The sequence below is a fragment of the Cyanistes caeruleus genome, chromosome 10 (genome assembly GCF_971803275.1).
Source record: "Cyanistes caeruleus chromosome 10, bCyaCae1.hap1.1, whole genome shotgun sequence".
Lineage (NCBI taxonomy): Eukaryota > Metazoa > Chordata > Aves > Passeriformes > Paridae > Cyanistes > Cyanistes caeruleus.
In genome coordinates, this window is record NC_141710.1 from 23289285 (window position 1) to 23311423 (window position 22139).

At 48.6% G+C, this 22139-nt stretch overlaps 1 protein-coding gene across 3 annotated transcripts; it reads left to right on the forward strand.

The window, feature by feature from the left end:
* Positions 1-1644: 1644 nt before the first annotated feature.
* On the forward strand, positions 1645-12075 carry LOC111933297 (serine palmitoyltransferase small subunit B). Of its 3 annotated transcripts, XM_086843180.1 has the most exons (3): positions 1986-2103; positions 2209-2578; positions 10753-12075. In XM_086843180.1, the coding sequence occupies exon 3, from the start codon at positions 10781-10783 to the stop codon at positions 11015-11017; it is 237 nt and encodes a 78-aa protein (XP_086699306.1). In that variant the 5' UTR covers positions 1986-2103; positions 2209-2578; positions 10753-10780; the 3' UTR covers positions 11018-12075. The 3 variants fall into 3 exon arrangements, with proteins under 3 accessions (XP_086699305.1, XP_086699306.1, XP_023788548.2); XM_086843179.1 differs by lacking the exons at positions 1986-2103; positions 2209-2578 and adding an exon at positions 1645-1924 and having other exon boundaries at positions 10753-11918; XM_023932780.2 differs by having other exon boundaries at positions 1986-2578.
* Positions 12076-22139: the final 10064 nt, after the last annotated feature.

Genomic DNA, 22139 nt, shown 5'->3' on the forward strand with positions numbered 1-22139 from the left:
TCTGCCCCCAGGGATGAGGGAACAGCCTCAGGCTGGGCCAGGGGAGGTTCAGTTTGGATTTTGAGAACAATTTCTTCCTGGAAAGGGCTGCCCAGCCCTGGCACAGCTGCCCAAGGCCCTGGTGGAGCCCCCATCCCTGGAGGGGTTTAAAAGCTGCAGGGATGTGGCACTTGGGGACAGGGTTTAGTGGTGGCTTTGGGAACACCTGGACTCAGTGATCTTGGAGATCCTTTCCAACCTAAATTCCAAGATTCAGGGACTCTGTGCCCATCACAGCTCATCAGGGGGGTTAATGACACTGTGGGACAGTTCTTTGTAAACTCCTCTCTGTAAAGAGCAGCCTCTGCAATAAATACCCTAAATTAAACTGTTGTGAGGAGCAAGTGCCCTGATCACCCAAAATCCTTTTGCCAGGATTTTTAGGGGATTGGGTGACACTCACCCACCGCTGATCACCAGCAAAACCACTCTGACCATTTCAAACTCTGCCTGCTCAGGGATTTCACCAGCAAGTCGTGTCCAGACACATCTCAGAGCTCCAGGACAGGCCTGAAAGGGACATTTTCAATTTCAAACAAAGCCTTTGCACGGGAATATTTTAATAGCAAAGGCTAAGCAAGCATCAGTTCCACAGTCAACAGCCATAAAACCAGCAGCTGCAGGAAGAGGCACTGTTGGGTTGGGAATGAAAGCGCCGCATCCCCATGGCCCCTTTGCCACCTGCGCAGCTCTGTTTGTGCAAGTGCTTTAAAGAGCAGCTTTAAAGCATCGTTAAAATGTCTTCAGACAGGAAAAGAGCAGCTTCAACACCAGCTCTTACATCTGGCCCTCGAAACGCTTTGCACTCCTTGGTGGTCGGAAGGCAGCGGTGGGTGCCAGAACAGCGACACTTTGCTGAGGGAGATCGTGCCTGGGATCCTGCTGCTCCAGGGGAAAATAGGGAAAAAAGCCTTCCTGACACTTTTATTTCTCACTTAAACTGCAAAGTTATGTTCTAAAGTAGATGTTTGGTGGCGAGAGGGACACTAAATGAAGCTTTTTTTATCTCTGGGGCAGAATAGACTGCAGAAGCCTGAGCCTCGTGATCGGCAGGGTCATGTTGTATTCCACGGGATTTCAGGTTAAATCTTGAAAATACCTGTCCATCCCTACCTCTCCTTTCTGGAACCGCCTCACCTGACACCTGGAATGTGGAACCATCCCAAATCCCCTCTCCTGCCGCTGGAACACCGCGCTGAGGCTCCAGCTCCTTCCCACTCATTCCCTGGGAGCCGGGATGCTCGCAGGCACCTGCCGGCACCCTTGGCAGGACAAGCACGCTGCAGGGTCTCTGTCGCGATGGAGGAGTGCGATGTGAAGGGTCTGTCGCGATGGAGGGGTGCGATGTGAAGGGTCTGTCACGATAGGGGGGTGCGATGTGAAGGGTCTGTCGCGATAGGGGGGTGCGATGTGAAGGGTCTGTCGCGATGGAGGGGTGCGATGTGAAGGGTCTGTCGCGATAGGGGGGTGCGATGTGAAGGGTCTGTCGCGATGGAGGGGTGCGATGTGAAGGGTCTGTCGCGATGGAGGGGTGCGATGTGAAGGGTCTGTCGCGATGGATGGGTGTAATGTGAAGGGTCTGTCGCGATGGAGGGGTGCGATGTGAAGGGTCTCTGTCGCGATAGAGCGGTGCCATCAGAAGCCGCTGTGTGCGGGGCAGCTCTGGCGCATCCCGCATGACGCCAGCGCCGGGAAAAGCCAGGGAGACACGGAGCTCCAGGGAAACAGCTGGCGTCCCGGAGGTGCCAGCCAGCTCCATCCCACGGGTTTCCCCGAGCCCGGCTCCGCCGCTCCTCCTCCCCCGCTCCCGGCGCAGCGGCTGCGGCAGCGGGCGGGGCGGAGGGACCGGCCCGGGGCCGCGGCCACAGGAGCGAGCGGGCGGGAGGTGAGGAACGGGGGAGGAGGGAAACAGGGAGGGGGAAAGGTGGGGATTTAAGCGCGGGCAGCGCCGGGCTGGGGAGCTGCGGTGCGCGGAGCGGAGGTGAGGGAGGCGCGGGGCCGCGGTGAGCCGCCGCATCCCGGTGATCCCGCATCCCGGTGATCCTGCAGCCCGGTGATCCTGCAGCCCGGTGATCCTGCATCCCGGTGATCCCGCATCCCGGTGATCCCGCATCCCAGTGATCCTGCAGCCAGCCCGGTGATTCTGCAGCCCGGTGATCCTGCAGCCAGCCCGGTGATCCTGCATCCCGGTGATCCTGCATCCCGGTGATCCTGCATCCCGGTGATCCCGCATCCCGGTGATCCTGCATCCCGGTGATCCCGCATCCCGGTGATCCCGCATCCCGGTGATCCTGCAGCCCGGTGATCCTGCAGCCCGGTGATCCCGCATCCCGGTGATCCTGCAGCCAGCCCGGTGATCCTGCAGCCCGGTGATCCCACATCCCGCTGTTCCCGTATCACGGCATTCCCGCATCCCGGTGCTCCCGGTGCCGGCGCTCTTTCCCCGCTCGGTTCGCCCAAGGGCGTCGCATCCCGGAGCATCCCCCGGGCAGGGACCGGTGACCTTGGCGAGCGCGGCCGCTGCCACGGCGAGTCCCCGGTAAGGAGCGGGGGGAAGGCCCGGGAGCGGGGCTGGCAGAACCTGCGGGGGTTGCTGGGCTGTGCCTTCCTCAAGGGAGCTGCTGGCGTTCCAGCCGCACCTGCAGCCTCCAGCGAGGGCTTCGGGGCGTCCCCTCCAAGGGATGGCATGAGATGAGCTTTGGGGTCCCTTCCAAGCCATCCCGGGACTTGTTGCTGCAGCCCTGCGGTCTGGTTTGCCAGGTGATGGTTTGCCTTAGGGATTCCCTAAAATCGGCAAACAGGCAGGAGTGAAAGGCTGCGATAGGTGGGGGGTGATGGAGGAGGGAAGGTGCTGCTCACACCGTGTGCTGGGAACGCTCATCGCTGGAGGATTTCTCCTCTTGGCTTTCTTAGAGTCGCTGGTGGCTGCCTTCAGTGGGAAGCAGGTGCAAGTCCTGCCTTCCCTGTTGGATAAACCTTGGATAATATGGAGGAGAATCCCTGCAATAAGTGCTTCAGCTCTGCTTAGTAAGCACAAGGCACTTTGAGGGGATTTTAATGTGGATTTTAATGCTTTAAGAATTGGGGTGCTTGGATTTGTTTCTCTCACGAACATCATGAGTATGGTACAAATAACTGTGTCTTGGGAGCAACTCCATGAGTGCTTGGAGTGATTTCTGGTGCAGGTTTAGTGGAGAGAAGCAGGGGAGCTGTGCATGGAGCATGGAGGTAATTCCAGTGGAATGGGAGATGCTGAAACGCTGCCTGGGGAGCAGCTTGGCCCCACAGCAATGTCCCACCCCTCTGTGCCCAAAAAGCATCCAGCACGGGAGCTGCAGGACACAGAACTCCAGCTGGCTCAGAGGCAGCCAGGGCTCTGCTCTGGGTCCTGCCAAGCCACATTTTATGGAGTTTTCCATTTGTTTTATGGATGTCAACAGCTTTGTGTGTCCAAACCTGTTTGGGGAAAGTGGCCTGCAAAGGAACCTGTTCCCTGCTGCACAGATGGGGTTAAATCTGTGAAAAGAGTGCATCTCCTTTTTAATTTCTTATCTGTTGCAAGAATCTCACTCCAGTTTTGCTTTTCCCCTCTCGGAGCAGTGACTGGAGTGGTGCAACTCTGCTGCCTTTGATGAGATCTCAGGGGAGATGCACTTGCACAAGAGCTTGGACCCATTTTCCACTGATACCTGTCATAGCTGTGACAATATTCACCTCCTCACGTTGCACACAACCCAAGCTGTTGCTTTCAGCTGCCTCAGAAATGACTCAGAGCAAAGCAAAGATGTCTGAATAAAATAGGGGCTACAACAGAATGTAAATCTTATTTCAGAGCCCAGACATCTCGGTTATTTTGTTGATAGGTTGATGTGTTTACACAGCCTCCTCAACTTGAAAGCCTTCAAAGGATGTAGATGATGTCCCAAGTCTCACAAGGAACTGAGGTTTGTCACCAGGAGCAAATGCAGAACCCCCCTGAGATATTCCTAGAACAGTTCTTTGAGAACTCTCCATTTTTAAGTGTTTGCAGTTTAAAGCTGGTGATGCTCCCTGGTCCCAAACTTGAGGTTTTGGTTGGGAATTGTTCTGTTCAAAACCACATTCCTAAATTATGTTGACACTCAAAACAGAGGGAAAGGTTTCCCTTTCCCTGGGAAATTGCATTTTTCCCATTTTCTCTGGCAGAGCTGCTCCAAGGTACAAATCCAGGCACAGGGGGAGGACCCAGAGCCCAAACCACGCTCAGCCCAGGAAAGCTGGAAAGGAAGGGATCTGTTCCCAAACTGCAAGGAGCAGCTGGTTATGTAAGGAAACAACTGAGGAAACTTCAAGGGAGGGAAGAACAAGAAAATTGTTGAAAAATTAATTTGGCCTTGGAAGAAAATGGGACAGAGCTGCTCCAGGAATGTTGTTCTAACAGAGAGGCTGCATCTTCTCCTTTCCCTGTGCCTAAGGATGGGATTGGGCACCGATAAATCAGCCAGGCTGCAAAGCTGGGGGCAGCTGAGTTCTTTAGAGCTCTGGCTTTGCTGGGGGCAGCTGAGGCATGAAATCAGTGCCAAGTTCAGCTGCTTTCAGCTGCTGTGCTGGTACCGAATGGTGAGAAGCCTCTCTCCAAATGAGATCCCTGTGGGTGCTGCAGATCAAGCTCTGCTTTCCTGAGGGTCACAAACGTGTGGGTCTTATTTGAAAGGACTTTTCCACATGGTTGTAGGTCATGGTAAACTCCATCTGTGTACTGAGCTGAGCTGAAGGAGAAAACCCAGCAGCCTCTGGCTGTTGTGCCATGCAGCTGGCGAGGCAGGCTGACAGGAATCCTCGTGCTCCAGGCAGAGATGCAGCTGAATTCCAGCACCAAAGCCCGGCTTGGGAGCCCAGAATCGCTGCAGGAGGAGCACACACACGGATCAGGGTTCAGCTGGAGACGAGGAAGTCAGGTCAGACTTTGTGCAGGTGTGGCACTGCCAACTCGAGGAGGGGTTTGAGGTTCCAGAGGTAAAAGGAAATCTTCCTGCACAGGGAAAGGTCCTGGGCCTTGTGTGCATTATGCAACATCTGAAAGAACCAAAATAGCACCTGTGAGCTCCCACTGGGGCCAGCGGGAAGGAAGCTGGGGTTAAAGATTAGGAAGATGCTGGAATTAATTCTCCTGAGCCAGGTAAAACAGAAGCAGGGCTGGAAACACCATTGCTCTTTCTGCCTTGGTCCTTCCACTCCTGGAAGATTTTTTATCCCAGCAAAGCCCAGAGGCTCAGCCAAAGCTTTTCACCCCCATGCAGAATGGCTGAGTCATGCAGAGCACCACGATCTCCCCAGCTCAGAACCTCAGCCCGGGACATAGGGAAGGGATTTACATTTCCTGGAATGGATGGCTAAAGGTGCAGGATTGCTTCACTCTGCTGTGCACTCCAGAATTCCAGGAGTGGTTATTTATTAAAATCTGCAAGACAAGGTGGATTTTGAGGAGCATTCTTGTCTGCAGCAGGAGCTGTGCTGGGATTGTTGCTGCTCTTCTCCCTCCCATTCCATCTGGAATTTCCTCCCTGGGAGAACAAACTGGAGGTTAAATTTAAAGATCCATGTGGGAGTGCTGCAGGAACCTGAGGGCTCTGCTTGCCAGGAGGGGAAGGAGCTCTCCAGGCTGAGCTGCTGCTCCATGGACACGCTCCGTGCAGGATCGGAGCCGTGGGGATGCACAGAGGAACGGGCTGAGGTGTGCTCCCAGGAAATGCTGGGATGAGGATTCCCTGGAGCAGGCTGAGGTGTGCTCCCAGGAAATGCTGGGATGAGGATTCCCTGGAGCAGGCTGAGGTGTGCTCCCAGGAAATGCTGGGATGAGGATTCCCTGGAGCAGGCTGAGGTGTGCTCCCAGGAAATGCTGGGATGTAAAAGATTCCGGATTCCCTGGAATCTGCTGCCTCATCTCAATTTCTGCCCAACTGCTGAGCATTTCATTCCTTGTACACCTTGTGCTTGGTGCTCACTGAATAAAACATGAAAGGAAAGGCTTTGATGGGCTGGGAATGGGAATGGGAATGGGAATGGGAATGGGAATCCCTTCCTGGTTCAGTTTGCTCTTGGAGGTGTCAGCCTGCATAAAACCACTGGGCTCATCCCAGAATCATGGCAGCATTCAGAGGGACAAGATAAATCAGGTGCCTTGGATAAATCAGGATATTCCACAGAACAAACCCATTTTACAGCATGTCTAAGTTACAAATTAGAGCAGTTCCACATCACTAACTTGCAGATGGGATTCCTATTTCAACCCCAAGGAGGTGATTGCCCATTTAGCTTCTAATAATCAAAATTATTTACAGACCAGACAACTTTAAATTCATTCTGGCACTTTGCCTGGTTGCACCTGCCTACATGTGGGTGCTCAGGGGTTCTAGGACTGGAAACCCCCTCAGGGACTTGTGGAAGGATTTTATTTAAGCTCCATCACGAGAGGATTCCCTCAGGATGCTGCAAACTCCATCCACTCTTGCTGCTGGGCTATCCCAGCAATTATTCAGCAAATGGCCATTTTTAGCCAATTAAATATTTGTATTTTGGGGATGAATTGGTTGTTTGATGCTTTTATTTCTCATCTCGTCCCTACTTTCCATTCAAAGCAGCAGAGATCACCTGTTGAGTGATCATGAGGGCATTTCCAGCTCCAGGCTTTGTTTTTTCCCACTCCAGATGAACTTCTCCTGAATTTTTGTTGGAAACTCTTTTCCCCTGTACGTGTAACTCGACCAACTGCTCCTGCTGAGGGCATAAAGTGGTTTTCAAGCATTCTTTGCAAAACCAGTCTCTCCCAGTTCCCCTGCAGGAATGTTTCTTTCCACAGGAATTTCCCAGCAGGAGCTGTCCGGCCACGGGTCAAAGTTGCAGATTGAAAACGTGACCAAAATTTCCCAAATCCCTCCTGCTCAGAGCAGAGCTTACACATTAAAGGACCTAACACTGGCATCATCTAACTCCCAGCTAGCTCTGACTCAGGAAAATAAGGTCATTAGTACAGAAATTTGGGAGATTTGGCGTGCTCTGGAATGAAACCTTGATATTTGGATGATGATTTATCTTTTCAGCTGCCCTAATCAGAGACATGTGTCAACATGCAAGAAAATCAGGCAGCCACTTAAAACACTAAAAGCTGCTTTGCAGGTTTCTCTTCTTGCATTTTTTTTTCTCTTGGAGGTGCAATTGCTGAAAATAATCTGAATATTGCTTAACAGGAGCTGAATTCTCTTCATAGCTGGTTGTAACAGTCCCGTGGCCTCTAAACAGAAAGGCATTTCCCCAACACCACTGAATGTTTAAATCCAAATTTGTAGACAAATGAATGTTAAGTTAAAATTGCATAAGAACAAATTATCTCCTTCTCTGGAATAGTGGGAACTGATGAGTGAATAACTCAGGGCCCTTTCAAGTGGGAGTGCCAGCTGTAATAGAATAAAACAGAGTTGTGGAAGGGAAGCCTCTCTAGGATGAATCCTGTTTAAAATACAGATTTTTTAGCCTCCAAAGTTCGCCTAAGTAATCTGCTATTCCCTTTGATTGCTGCTACAATTAATTTGGGTGGTAAAGCAGCCACAGACCTCTGGAGGTGTGGGGGTTTGGGCTTCTCCTTATTCCTCAGAATGGGCCCAAAGGGATGTGAACTGTCCCTTCCCCTGGGGATCCGTGTGCCAGGGCCACGGAGGAGCCTTGTCTCTCACTGCCTCAGCAGCTGCTTTAAAATGGCTTTTTTCCCCTTGCCCCCCTGGGTTTTCCTCTCTAAATTATGCAGCTGGAGTTGTTATCCCTGCACAGCTCCCGAGGCAGTCTCAGGCTGGATGAGATGCAGGGGAAGCGTGGCAGTGGTGAGGGCACAGACTGTAATTTGCTTTTTGCCTTTTACTTATCCCAACCTCCATCATTCATTAGGAGACCACAGAACATGAAGGCAGCTCGTGTTCCTCCTGCAATTCCAGAATGTCTGAGTGCCTGGGGATGGAATTACTCCCTTGCCCTGAGAGCTGGGGGAACCAAAGAAAGCCAGGCTGTGCTGGAGCTGCAGGGAAATGCAATCCCCAGGCTGGAAAAAGGGTGCCAGGGGCTTTGGTGAAATCCAAAGGGCTGCTCATCATTTTAACTGCCTCATCCTTTATTCATGTGGCCCTCCAAGTGATGATGGTGAGGCTGCAGCCTGGAATATCACTAAAATCAGCCTTGGGGATGTTTTCCCTGCCTTTGGCTGTCCCTAACCAGAAGATAACCAGGAGAAGGAGGGAGTCTGTGCACCTCTGGTCACTCAGAGCCTCAAACACCCCCAGCAGTGCTCCAGCCTTGGAGCTCCTCGGGCAGGGGTCGGGATTAGCAGGGATTTTCCCTCGGAAGGGATGAGTTTAACCAGCACAGCCGTAACTCCAGTGTAAATCCCATAATCCTGGAGAGTGTGAGAGGGCTCTTCTCCTCTCCTTTCCTCTCCTTCCCTTCCTTCTCCTTCCCTTTCTTCTCCTTCTCCTTCTCCTTCTCCTTCTCCTTCTCCTTCTCCTTCTCCTTCTCCTTCTCCTTCTCCTTCTCCTTCTCCTTCTCCTTCTCCTTCTCCTTCTCCTTCTCCTTCTCCTTCTCCTTCTCCTTCTCCTTCTCCTTCTCCTTCTCCTTCTCCTTCTCCTTCTCCTTCTCCTTCTCCTTCTCCTTCTCCTTCTCCTTCTCCTTCTCTTCTCCTTCTCCTTCTCCTTCTCCTTCTCCTTCTCCTTCTCCTTCTCCTTCTCCTTCTCCTTCTCCTTCTCCTTCTCCTTCTCCTTCTCCTTCTCCTTCTCCTTCTCCTTCTCCTTCTTCTCCTTCTCCTTCTCCTTCTCTTCTCCTTCTCCTTCTCCTTCTCCTTCTCCTTCTCCTTCTCCTTCTCCTTCTCCTTCTCCTTCTCCTTCTCCTTCTCCTTCTCCTTCTCCTTCTCCTTCTCCTTCTCCTTCTCCTTCTCCTTCTCCTTCTCCTTCTCCTTCTCTTCTCCTTCTCCTTCTCCTTCTCCTTCTCCTTCTCCTTCTCCTTCTCCTTCTCCTTCTCCTTCTCCTTCTCCTTCTCCTTCTCCTCCTTCCCCTTCCCCTTCCCCTTCCCCTTCCCCTTCCCCTTCCCCTCCTCCTCCCCACTGCACTTCACCCCTCTTTTTGCAGGAAATGCTGCTCTTTTTGCAGGAAGCCCAAACAGAGACACTTTTGGCTGGCAGGGAGTGCCACTCTGCCAGCTGGGCCAGTTTTATTGAAGGCTTTGCAATATTTCCAAGGCTTTAAGGCCTCTCTCTCTGGAGTTCTGCCTTCAAACAAATGATCTGAAAGGAATCAGCTTCCATTCATGCCTGCCCAGAGAGCAGCAGTGCCTTTCTCCCCAAGAAAAAGCTCCTGCAAGAAAAGCTGGTCACAGAGACAGCCACTGCTAAATTTCACATGGTGATCTGTACCCCAAAAGTATTGTAGAAAATTTCTTGTCTAGGAAATACGGGGAGATAGAAGTGAAAGAAATGCTTTGGGAGAATTAGAGGGGAGAAACTTCCCTTTGGTAAATCCCACATGCCCCCAGAACAGAGCAGGAAACCATTTGAATTGAATTCCAATGGAATATTGGAATATTTTTGACCTCCATCAGTGGCCCATCCTTGCTTTAATCCCAGGCTGCAAATTTCCCAGTGCCACTTCAGGATTTGCTGCTTTGAGGGACAGCAAAGTTCTGTTGCCCCAAATTCAGACTGGAGGGATGTGATGTGTCCAAGCCTCTTTGTTCTGGCATTTTAGGCAGCACAAGTGTAGAAGAAAATGGAGCATTGGGAGGTTTTCCAGCAGGGAAATTTGATGAATTCCCTATGGACTGATGTGCTTGGAACACCCTTAAACCCCAAAATAACAGAATCCCTCTGTAAAGCCTTGTACACTTTCTTATCATTCTATTTTCTCTAAAGAGATGCTTTTAGCCTGCATTTAAAGATTGTTTCCAATGCCAAAAAGCACATTTAAAAATGAACAGTGGAAGAAAACCCTATTTCCTATTTAATTCTTGCTCAGCCATTCTCTTTTCCAAGTGGAGCCAGGAACAATGAATGAATAAAGGTATTACCCAAGAGGAAAATCTTTCCTAGACTGGTAATTTCCATTAAATACTCTTTTAATCTGTAATGTTTTCCATTTCTTCAGAATGAGCTGCAAAAAAATCCTTCTGCAATCGGAGATTACTTTTTTCCTCCCTCTTTCATAACTTGGCTTCTCTTTATTCCCAACAATTGCAGAACAATAAAAATGATTATCAAAAGTAAGCAGAGGAGTTTTTACAGAGCAGTTGTTTTAAATCTCATCTTTATTCCAGGGCATACATGGAATTTATGGAATATTTATAGAAGCTGGCCCAAAGCCATTCTTTTTACATGCCTCTTTCCCTGATTTCCACAGGGAATGGATAGGAAAAGACACTTGGAACGTGGGAATCGATAGAATCAGAGGAAGGTTTGGGTGGGAAGGGAGTTTAATCATCCAGTTCCACACCTGCCATGGGCAGGAACACCTTCCACTATCCCAGCTTGCTCCAACCTGGCCTTGGACACTCCCAGGGATGGAGCAGCCACAGCTTTTCTGGGAAGTGGGAATGGACTCTGAGCTGAGACAGCTCCAGTAACTGAGCAGCAGCTGCAGAAAACGGGTTTGTGTAGCGGTTCCATGGGATATCCCAGCTGTAATCCCCATTTCCCTGTCATTCCAGGTGCTCTCCAACCCCTCTGGAGCTGAAGATGGACGTGAAGAGGGTGAAGGACTACCTGTACTGGCTGTACTACCAGTACCAGCTGGTGACGTGCAGCTACGTGCTGGAGCCCTGGGAGCAGTCCATGTTCCACACCATCACCGTCACCGTGCTGGCCATGGTGGTGTACACTGCCTACGTCTTCGTGCCCATCCACGTCCGCCTGGCCTTGGAATTCTTCTCCCAGATTTTCGGGCCCCAGCCCGAGAGCACGGGGCTGAACTGAGCCGGGGCCAGCAGGGCCCGGCAGCTCTCGCAGCTTTGTGAAATGTTTGTGCTCCAGTTTGGCTCTTAGGAAAACCCTGCTTGCTTCACCTCCGGGGCTGGAGAGCAGAGCGAGGCACCGAGCACAGCCCCCCTTCCATGAACACTCTGGGAATGGCACAGGATCCAAGGATCCCGGCAGCTCCCACTCCCAGCAGCCTCATCCAACCACTCTGGTGAGACTTTTGGTGGCTCATCACACCCAAAGTTCTACCAGCACAGTGCTGTGGGCAGGCTAGAGGAGATAGAAAATGGGGATATCCCGCAGGATTGGAATGCTCATGTCTGGCTGATTCCAGGCTTTCATGGATGGGAAAGGAACTTGGAAGAGAAAGCAACAGGAGGATGAACTTAAATCCAGCTTTTTTCACGTCCAAGTTTCTGCATCAGATGGTCTAAAATATTTTCTTTTTGAAAAAAATATTCTCCAGCTCATCTTGCAGTTTAGTGAGGATGACAGGAAGAAGCAGCCCTGCTCTGTCTCGGTGCCCTCCTGCCTTCTCTGATGAAAATCAAAATCTTTTCTTGCTGCTCCCACTCACCAGCACCAGGGGAAGAGGATCCAGAGTGGAAATAATATTTTAATACCTGCAGGGAAGGCTTAAAGAGATCTCCTTAACAAAGAAGAAATTAGATTTATTACCATTGCCCGTGGGGAGGTTTTGGAACAATGGGAGGTTTGTTCGGTTTTCATTCGACACAAATCAAAGGTGGATGCCAAATCATAAATTACAGCTGCACACTGCACGTCTCTACCAGCTGATGCTCCTGTTAGTAGAAGTGAGAGGTGCAAAATGTAAATAGCTTTCAAATGATGTTTGCACAGTTCTAGATTAAAAAAAAAAAAAACAACAAAAAAAAAACCTCTTAACTTCTTTCTCAAGCTGCAGTGGGCTCCTGCATGCTTCAAAGCACAAGTTGGTTTGGAAACGAAGACATGTGGTGAAGGTTGCCCAGATCTGAACATGTGTATGCAGTTTTTTCAGCCAAAAGAAATAAAATTTTATTCTTCAGAAATGACCTCTGGCTGTGTGACTCAGCTCTCCTGTGTCTTCCACTCATTCATAAATATTCTGGATGTGTGTGGGCCAGGCTGGCACCGTGGCAGATGGATTATTTTGTGGTGAATGTTTTGGGGCAAGGTCTGAGAATCCTTTAAATGGATTTGGGGTGAACTCCAAGCCAAGACCTCTCCTGTTACTGGAGGGAAAAAAGAACCTCTGATCTGCTTCAGACTGAGGGATTAAGAAATACCTGAGTGTGCTGAGGGCTCAGCTGAGATGTTTGGGCTCCAGCAGGAGCTGTCCTGACAGTTTATCACAGTTGGTAACCTGCAAATACGAGGTGCCAAGCTGTAATCACACCTCGAGTAATGAACACAGCACTGCAGGAGGTGAAAAATGGCAAAACCTGCCACAATTCCTCTTAAAAGTGTCTGTAAAATAGACTAGAAGTTATAATCCCATCACTGGAGGTGAAAAATTGAGAATATTTACTTGGCAAGTTGGTATAAATTCTATCTCCAAGTGGGATTAAATTGTATCTCCAAAGATTCTGCTCATCTAGATAATACTGATGGTGTGAGTGCCAGGGCACCTCCTCGTCAGTCCTGCTCCCGTTCATTTTTAATTCCTTAAAAAGTGGATTTCTTCCCCATGACATCCAAGTCAACTTTCAGAGCACAAGGAAAAGCTTTTTTTCAGAAATGCAAAGGTTGGAGCTCCTGTCTCCAGGAGCACACACCCCGATTTTCATTTGGCAAACAGAATGTGGAGAGGACTTTGTTCAGGGTTTCCATTGCCCTGCCATGGTGGGATCCATGCAAAGCACTTTTCTTCCTCGTTGTGCCTGGTGCCTTTGTTTGGCTTTGGGAGGTGCAGGAAACAGCAGCAGGTGCTTTCTTGGAGGGTCCCTGCATTTTCAACTGAGTGAAAACTCATTTTTTGTGTGAATTCTTCACCTTCTCTACCAAATTTTAAAGGGTTTAGGCAAGATGTATTTACTGGGAAGGAAAGAAGCTGCTGAAAACAATCTCTGCTAAAAACCTTTTGAGATTTCCCCAGCCCTTTTCCCTTCTCCTTGCATCCAGAAAAGCTGGAATAACTCTCCCTACTTAATATTCCAAATCACTGGGTTCCAGCAGGAGACTTCAAGGGATTTTTGGCACTCAGCAGGGAACAGAAGCATTTTTTTTTGCCCAGCTAAAAGACAGAGGAGGTGAGATAACACTTCTGACAGCTTGAGACCACATTATATCCTAGGAAACTGTTCCAGCTCTGAAATCCTTTTCCCTGGGGAAAAAAAGCCCATTCCTGGACAATGGGATTCCACGGGATCACAGCTGCACACTAAGGAGGCAGGGTGGAATTTTGTAGCTCCCAGTAACACCAGTATGCCCAGTACATGGGTGACAGCTCTCCTGTGAGGGTTGTGATGTCAGGCTCTTTATGAAAGACTCTTTTCTCCTGCTTCATTATAGCTCCATGTTAATTGTAGTTAATTGCTCCACTGGGCTAATTGTAGCACAGCAGCTGGAAGTGTTCACACCAAAAATAATCCAAATAAAAAGAGCAAACAGAGCCAATAATCCAGCAGTGAAAAAAGGGAACAAAAACAGAGCAGGAGATGATCCAATTCCAGCTGCATTGACCCTGAAAGTACAAATGCCCCATTAATTTAAGGGATGAGAAATGTTGGGGCTCAGCTGGCCAGCACCATACACCTCTTGTTTAAAACTCATTTTCTTAATTTCATCTCATCTGAGCTCACATTTATCCTGCCATAAAGGTTTCCTGGCCAATTTCATGGATCAGCTCCCAAATCCATTACTGAGGGCCACAACACATCCACGTGCCCAGACCATGAACCTCCAGAACTTTCCTCCCAAGCCCCTGAGGGCAGCTTTTCCCTAAAACCATTAAAAACAGCTTCCCAAGGATCTTTTCCTTAGTGCTGTTCCCCAGGGAACACAGGGATCAGGATCACCACCAGTGTCCCTGCGTGTCTGAGGATCCAGTGTAGTCAGAATTCCAGGGAAAATTCCCGTGCTTATGAAATTTTTAAATCTTAAAAAAGTTTGGGGTTTTTTTTCTTTTTATTTTCTTTTTTTTTAAGGCTTTCCCATCATTGTGATTCAGCCATAATCTAAAATTTTTAATTCAGATGCTCCACTTTTAAATTTAATTCCCTAATTATTTAGAGGTTAGGGGAAAAAATCCGAACAACTGCTTAAGCCACGGTAAAAGAAGTGCAGCAGGTGTAGAAGAGTCAGCAGAACCACATAAACAGCAAATTACAGTCATTCAGCCCCAGAGAGAGGAAAAATTGGGACAATTCTCCCAGATGAATTGCTGCACCCCAGGGCACAGACGTGGACAAGTGGCCACGTGCCAGGCTGAGCACTGAAATTAAAGCAGAACAGGCAGATTTGCAAATGAAATATTACAGAGCGTGGAATAATTAACTTTCTCTTAATCACACAGAATGATCAATATTCATGCAGCAAAAGCAGCCCTGTCCTCTCACCCCTACCCAAAGAATTTCAATTATTTTTCCCTCAAACACCAAACAACGGCTGTATCCTGAAATCCCACCACAAAGGGACAAATTGGGAAGTCAGGAGCAAAGCTGGACTCAAAGTGCAGATTCACAGATCCGACATCAAACCACCCAAAGCAGCCCAGCTGCAGAATTCTTGTAGTCAAGGGAATCAAGGAGCTGAAATGAATGAAATGTGCAGGGAAAATAATCCCAGGAAATTGAAAATCTGGTGTTTGTGAGCTGACAAGGGAGGTCTGGTGGCTCCTGAGGTGCTCCAGAGGCTGGATCTGAGCTTGTCCCAGCACTCCACCAGGAAAAGGTATCAGGAAATGGGTTCCTCTTCACTCTGTCCCCACACACAGCAGGAAAATTCAGCCTGCACTGAACAAAGCCCCTCGGTTCAAAGCACAATCAACTTTGTCCTTCATGCTCCTTCCAATAAACAATCTTTGGTCTGGATTTGGGGAGCCCAAATCCTGGGAATATCTCCAGGCAACTTCCATGGAAACTCCCTGGCTGGAAGGCTCTGATTCACGGGTGGAGGTCAGAATTAACTCCAAGAATTCTCTCTTGTCATCATCCCTGCCTGCTCCACCCTTATTTCAGCAGTTGCTCCATCAGGACAGGTAAGAGCTGATAAACTCTGCTGATCCCGGGGTTTCAGTACAGCCAGGATAACCAAGGCCTCCTTTTTATTGGAATAAGGAGGTCCAAGCTCAAAAAAGGCTGTGGAAATTGTTTTATGTGGTTTAACGTAAGTTATAGCCCTCATCAATTACCAACACAGATTAGTTTGGGTTTAAAAGTGAAATTAAAACCATGCACTCTGCATCAAAATAAGAATCTCTGCATCAAAATAAGAATCTCCGTGCTGGAATGTGCTCAGGCAAGAGGAAAAAGTCAGGAACCAGGACAAAGAGGAGAGGAGAAGTATCCACATGACAGAAAATAAAGTAAATCTGGCAAGTCCATATAAAAAAAACACAAAGCAGATTTTTCTTTTCTTACAATGACTGAGCAAAGAGGGAGGAAATGAAAGTAAATTGTGGCAGGGTCAGGAATAGATCCATTGGCAGCCAGGGTGCTGTTCCCGTTATTTTTTCTGGCAGCTCCTATCTTTGCTTTGTAATCATGGAGTAAATCAGAAATATCTCTTTATTTCAAGGTCATACCCAAGGATGAGTTACACTCTGAATTTTTAGGAGCTTTAGGTAATTTAAAAAAAAAAAAAGAACAGGGGAGAGAAAATGCAGGTTAAACGTTCATCATGGGGAATTTGAGAATTTGACAGGAAACAAGTGAGGCCAGGCTCAGGATAAAGCAGCCTGGCATGGAAAGGGCTGGGATGGGATGGGATTGCAGCACCGTAATTAAAGATGGGGAGCAACAGCCTCGCCCATCGGGCTGGCAGAGGAAAGGGCTTCCAGCAGCTCCTTGTATTTCCCACAGCCACAAATTGCACAAGAGAGAAGCCTCACTGAGGCAGCAATTACCTGCCAAATGCACAGAAATTGAGTGATTTATGAAGGAACAGCTCAAAAAAGATGCTGCAAACTCATTTGACGTGTCCAGCTCCGAACACAATGGTGCCTTGCTCAGGGGAAGTCTGGGACATGTCTGGTATTTCACTTCAGGTAAATAATACATCCCAAGAAGTTTTCTCCACACATTTTTGATTTCCCTTTCCAATATTTCTTCCCACATGAGAATTAAAGGTGAAATCATGTGGAATCAGACTGGTTCTGAGGTGTGGGTACCTACACCCTGCAGTCCGTGCTGCCTCAGCACGGTCTCCTCGGTGTGGAGACACATCAAAAAAATTCCAAGTTCTTTCTGTGCCCAAACCTTCCACAGCTGGCTACAGGTGCCTCACGTGCTATCCAATAATCTGAGGTAATTGGTATCCAAATTTTGGCTAATTCTGATATCCAGAAGCTCTTCTTTATCACAGATGTATTTTAGTGGCACCAAAATACCTCAGAGCCCCACAGGCAGTTCAGGAGCAGAACTGGATATTGGGGAGAATTCCTCTCCTCTGAGGCCCTGGCACAGGGTGTCCTGTGGATGGCTGATCCATCCCTGGAGGTGTCCAAGGCCAGGCTGGACAGGGCTTGGAACAACCTGGGATAGTGGAAGGTGTCCCTATGGCAGGGGGTGGCACTGGGTGGGCTTTAAGGTCCCTTCCAACCCAAACCATCCCTCTCCAACCCCTTCCATCCATCCCAGGACTCGGGCACTGGACCAGCCCATCCTGGCTCCGTGGCCTCTTTTCCCCAAGAAATCTTCAGCTGCCAAACGAGCACCTCTGGGATCATCTTTCATATAAATGCAGATACTCCTAAATAAATAATGAGCTGCAGCACCGGGATCAGCTGGGGAAGTTTCCACTCCCTTGGCCATGCAGTGAGTCCTGGTTTTGCAACGTTCTGGCTGAGCAGGACCTGCACAAACGCCTTTTCCCAGGGATGTGTCAGCAATCCATGTCCTGCCTGTGCCAGCCAGGTGGGAGCGGTGGGAAAAGATCCATCCCACGACAATTGCGACATCTCCCCCCCGGGAATTTATCTCGATGAATAATTGTAACATGCAAATGCCATCAGAGAGGGCTGGAGCAAGCAAAAGGAAATAATGAGTAGCTAAGAAGAAGGAGTTAATTGTCATTTCATGTAGCAAATTCCTTTTGTTTCAGCACATCTTAGGTTGCCACTGAGAACATGCTTAATGCTAAAATGTCCCCAGTGGTCTGGTGAAGCCCTGGGTGGGCAGAGTGTCCCTGTCCTCCTCCTCCTCCCACTCCTCCTCCTTTTTCCATGTTTTCCTTCCCTGATTCACCAAACTGTGTTTTTGGTATTTTCCCTGGTTTTGTCTCCAGACAGACAGAGTGAGGCAAGGAAAGTCAGGAAAGTGAAGTCTGGAAATGTCAACTCAACCCACAAGTTTTATGTGCAGCTTTGGAATGGGAATAGTGTGCAAAATATTTTTACCTGCATATCACTCTTCTCATGCTCTCTCATCAGAGAACTCAGAGTGAAAAATACACTCATTTTCCTGATCATAGAATTACAGAATTGTTGAGGTTGGAAAAGATCTCCAAGACCGTCAAATCCATATAATCCAACCTTCAACCCACTAAACCATACCCCAAAGTGCCACTTCCATTGTTGCTTGAACACTTCAGGGATGTGACTCCACCACTACCCTGGGCAGTCCATTCCAACACTTAACCACTCCTTCAGTGAAGGAATTCTTCCTGATCTCCAGCCTGAGCCTCTCCTGATGTCCACACTTGTCCTCTCCCAGCAGCTCTCAGCTCACCCCACCCCTCCCCAGGATTCCTTTAATGGGATGAGATGTTTAATCTGGGACACGGAAGATCACCAAAGGCAAGTGGAAAGCAAACAGCTCCTGCACAGTCGTCCTCAGGTCCCTCTCGTGTTTTGATGAGCAAATATTTACCTTTTTAAAACAATTATTTCTTAGTCTGAGGTTCATGCCTAGTGCAGCTGGTAACAAACACACCAGGAGTAAGGCAACACCTTCTGGCTCCTGTCCATGCTTTGCCTTAAAGTGAAACCTTTGCCGTGGCTGTGGTTATCAAGGAAGGATAAGCCATGATGTTCGAGTTATCACAATTTCACACAATCCCACAATGGTTTGGGTTGGAAGGGAAATTAAATCCCATCCCACCCCCAGCCATGGGCAGGGACACTTCCCTCTATCCCAGGTAGATCCAAGCCCCATCCAGCCTGGCCTGGGGCACTGCCAGAGATCCAGGGGCAGCCACAGCTGCTCTGGGCACCCCGTGCCAGGGCCTCAAAGGGAACAATTTCTCCCTCATATCTAATCTAAATCTACTTTCATTAATCTGGGATGTCTCCTTGTTTGAGCAGCTAAATATGGTTTGGGTTAATTTGGTTTATAAAGCCTCCAAAGAAAAATCCCACTGTTTGCAAGCCCATGACAGGCACAGCAGGAGTTTTTCAAAGGTTCCAGGGATTTAGGGAGCAGAGGATACTGTTTGCTCCCCTGAGTGCACAAACCCAGCAGCTCTGCCCCTGGCACATTGAGCATCCATCTATTCCCTGCTGCCTCCGTAGGGCTGGGAGTTATCCCCCTGTGCTGACACAGGGCAGCATTTCCAGAGCTTGGATGAGCTCCATCCAACACGTTTGATGTGCACGTTTCACACACACATGGAAAGGAAGCCAACCCACGGGTATTTGTCCTGTGACAACGCTCATTAAAGCTGGTGATGCAACACAGTTTCACCTCCATCAGCTGAGAGAGGAATGTCACAATATCCCGATCCCTGTCACAAAGCTATTTTAAAGGAGTTCTGCTGGTTCCTTTTGTTCCTGCAAAGGAACATTATCACCAGTGATAATGCTTGCAGCTCACGCTATAAATTGGATTGCTAATTGGATTCCTCACAAGAACTGAGGAAATAGGCAAGAACTGGAAAATAATTGGAGCATTATCCCAGTAAATTTAGTGCAGGTGAACGCACGGCCCCGTCCCATTGGAATCAGGGAATGTTATTCCTCCCGTTCAGACCACAGAGGACAAGCAGCAGCCCCTGCTGAAATTATCCGTTTGCAACTTCCCAGCTGCAATCCATGGAAAGTAAGGAGAGCCCTGCTTTCCAAAGGAATAGACCGCTTGGAGATGTCTGATTACAAACTGGGAGCTAGATCCTGGCTTGGAATAAATCTGGGAGTTGTCACCCCCTACATGGGCTGGGCACAATCTGTTCCTGCCCAAGAATGCCCCTGGTGGCACAGGGAGCTGCTGCCTCCACCTTGGATCCCGAAACAGCTCCAGTAAAAAGCCCTGCCTTTAATTCCCTCTCGGAATCTTCTGTTGTCAGAATGGAAACTGCTCCATTCCTCTAAATCGTGATTTCGTGCAGTAGGGAGAGGAGCAAAATTGTCGGGAATGTGTGAACACTGAGGACCTCAACAGCTAAAAATACAGACTGGGTGTCACCAGGATCCTCCTCAAAACTAAATTGGGTGCCAGTAAAGTTCAGAAAGGTTTATTATTAACGTTTTATTCTTATTGCACAGCCCTTGCCATGCTTCCATCTGGATGCTGCTACTAAAATCCTACAGTTAAATTAGGATATTTTTATTGTTTGTGAGGTGGAGGTGCTGGGCATACTGCTCTGAATCCCCAATTTATATGAGAGTGAATAGGAAAAAGTACGTGTAAAACACTGTTTGGTTCTGTTCTTAAATTCCTGGGAGTTTTATACTGAAATGAGCACAGGTTATGAAAACAGCAGCCCAGGACAAACCCTCTTTGGGAAGGTCAGAGCAGCTCCAACTGCAGGAGAGGTCCCAGGAGCTCCTCGGGCACCTCCTTTCCTGGATCCAGTTAATGTGAGGGAATAGTGACCTCAGGTGTCTGTTAAATTAATCACACGGATATTTCCCATGGATTTACCATTCCATTGCTCTAATGGACATTCCCACTGAAAATGAAGCTGCTGGGAGCTGTCATCATTGGCAAAGTCTCCTGGTTTTTCTGGCCTTGGCACTTAAGCTTTCCCAAAAACACCTACAGGGACCTTCTTGAGGGCCCAGCCACCTGCACATAAGCCTGAGAGCAAATCTATATTGAAACCTGTTTTTAAATAGTGTTAATTTTTTAATTTAACATATATTTAAATGGTGTGCTTGCTGTCCTTGCTTATCACACAGATCCTTTAAATGCTGTTAAAGAATATGGCAGCAGAGGCAGAAAACTCCTATATAAATTAAATACAAATATATAAATTAAAAACACATAAGAAATCAGTACAAACTGATATGGCTTTCACTAGGGGTGAGATTCAGGTTGCTTTGCTTTTTACCTCATTTAGTGCAAAAATATAAAATCCTTCAAAAGTGGTTGTAACACAGTTTAAAACACACCAATTTTCCATGGAAGCCAGAGGACAACCAGAGCTTGCACAGGCAACACAAAGTACCTTGATGACTACAAAGAACCCAGTTCTGATATTCACTGAGGCTGTGCCTTTAGCTGAGGTGGGATTTGGTATATTAGCACCAAAATTAGGCAGAGAAAATAAATCTGCAGTTGAAAATAAATCTGCAATGGAAACTTTTCCAGCATTATCAGGATCCAATTCTCCTCCCAGTGACTTCAAGGACGTGGCTTCTATAAAGGACAGGCTTTGTCCTACCCCTCTCCAAATGCCAGCCTGGAAGTGTTTTATTTCCTAAATCAAAGATGGAATGATTCATCAGGGCTTCAAAGTAAAAACTATGTATCACCCACTGTGTAGCAGGGGCTCTGAAACAAAACTTCAGAGCAGGGCACCATTCTTTTTTTCTGTTGTGCTTTTTCCTTTCATTGCTCTTAATAATATGGTTCATAGCGAATCTCCAGAGAGGTCTCCAAAGAAACTTAATTTCAAAGGGGCAGAAGTGAGTAACTGTGCAAACACAAGCAGCACACCAAAGAAAAATGTGCCAAAGAATTAAAAACATAGCAGAAAGCTGGACAGGCTGTGATTTTCAGTCTTTGAGTGAAAGAACTCTTCATTTCCATCAGGATGGTACCACATTAAATAAATCCCACACAACGTATTGATGCAATTCAACTTTATTTTTCTCCAGCAAAACCTGCAGGAAACAAATACTGATCCACAAACAAACCAAGGTATCACAGAATCATAAAATGATACAATGCTTTGGGTTGGAAATTATCTTAAAGGTCATGTAATTCTGACCCCCTGCCACAGCAGTTCCTCCTTTTCAAAGGGTGCTTATGATACATTACAAATGGAATATAAACAGAGCGGACTGTACCGGCTCTTCTACTTCTAAATCAAAGTATAACTTAATTCTTAATTAATAAATTGTAACAGCGTACGTCCCTCACGGTTCCCACCCGCCTCTCCATGGCTCCCTCACAGCCCTTTCCATGTCTCCCTCAGAACTCCTCCATGGCTCCCTCATGTCCCTTCTCAGGCTCCCTCAGAACTCCTCCATGGCTCCCTCATGTCCCTTTTCGGGCTCCCTCAGAACTCCTCCATGGCTCCCTCATGTCCCTTTTCGGGCTCCCTCAGAACTCCTCCATGGCTCCCTCATGTCCCTTCTCAGGCTCCCTCAGAACTCCCCCATGGCTCCCTCACGGCCCTTTCCATGTCTCCCTCAGAACTCCTCCATGGCTCCCTCACGGCCCTTTTCGGGCTCCCTCAGAACTCCTCCATGGCTCCCTCATGTCCCTTCTCAGGCTCCCTCAGAACTCCCCCATGGCTCCCTCACGGCCCTTTTCGGGCTCCCTCAGAACTCCTCCATGGCTCCCTCATGTCCCTTCTCAGGCTCCCTCAGAACTCCTCCATGGCTCCCTCACGGCCCTTTTCGGTCTCCCTCAGAACTCCCCCATGGCTCCCTCACGGCCCTTTTCGGGCTCCCTCAGAACTCCTCCATGGCTCCCTCACGGCCCTTTTCGGGCTCCCTCAGAACTCCTCCATGGCTCCCTCACGGCCCTTTTCGGGCTCCCTCAGAGCTCCTCCATGGCTCCCTCAGAGCTCC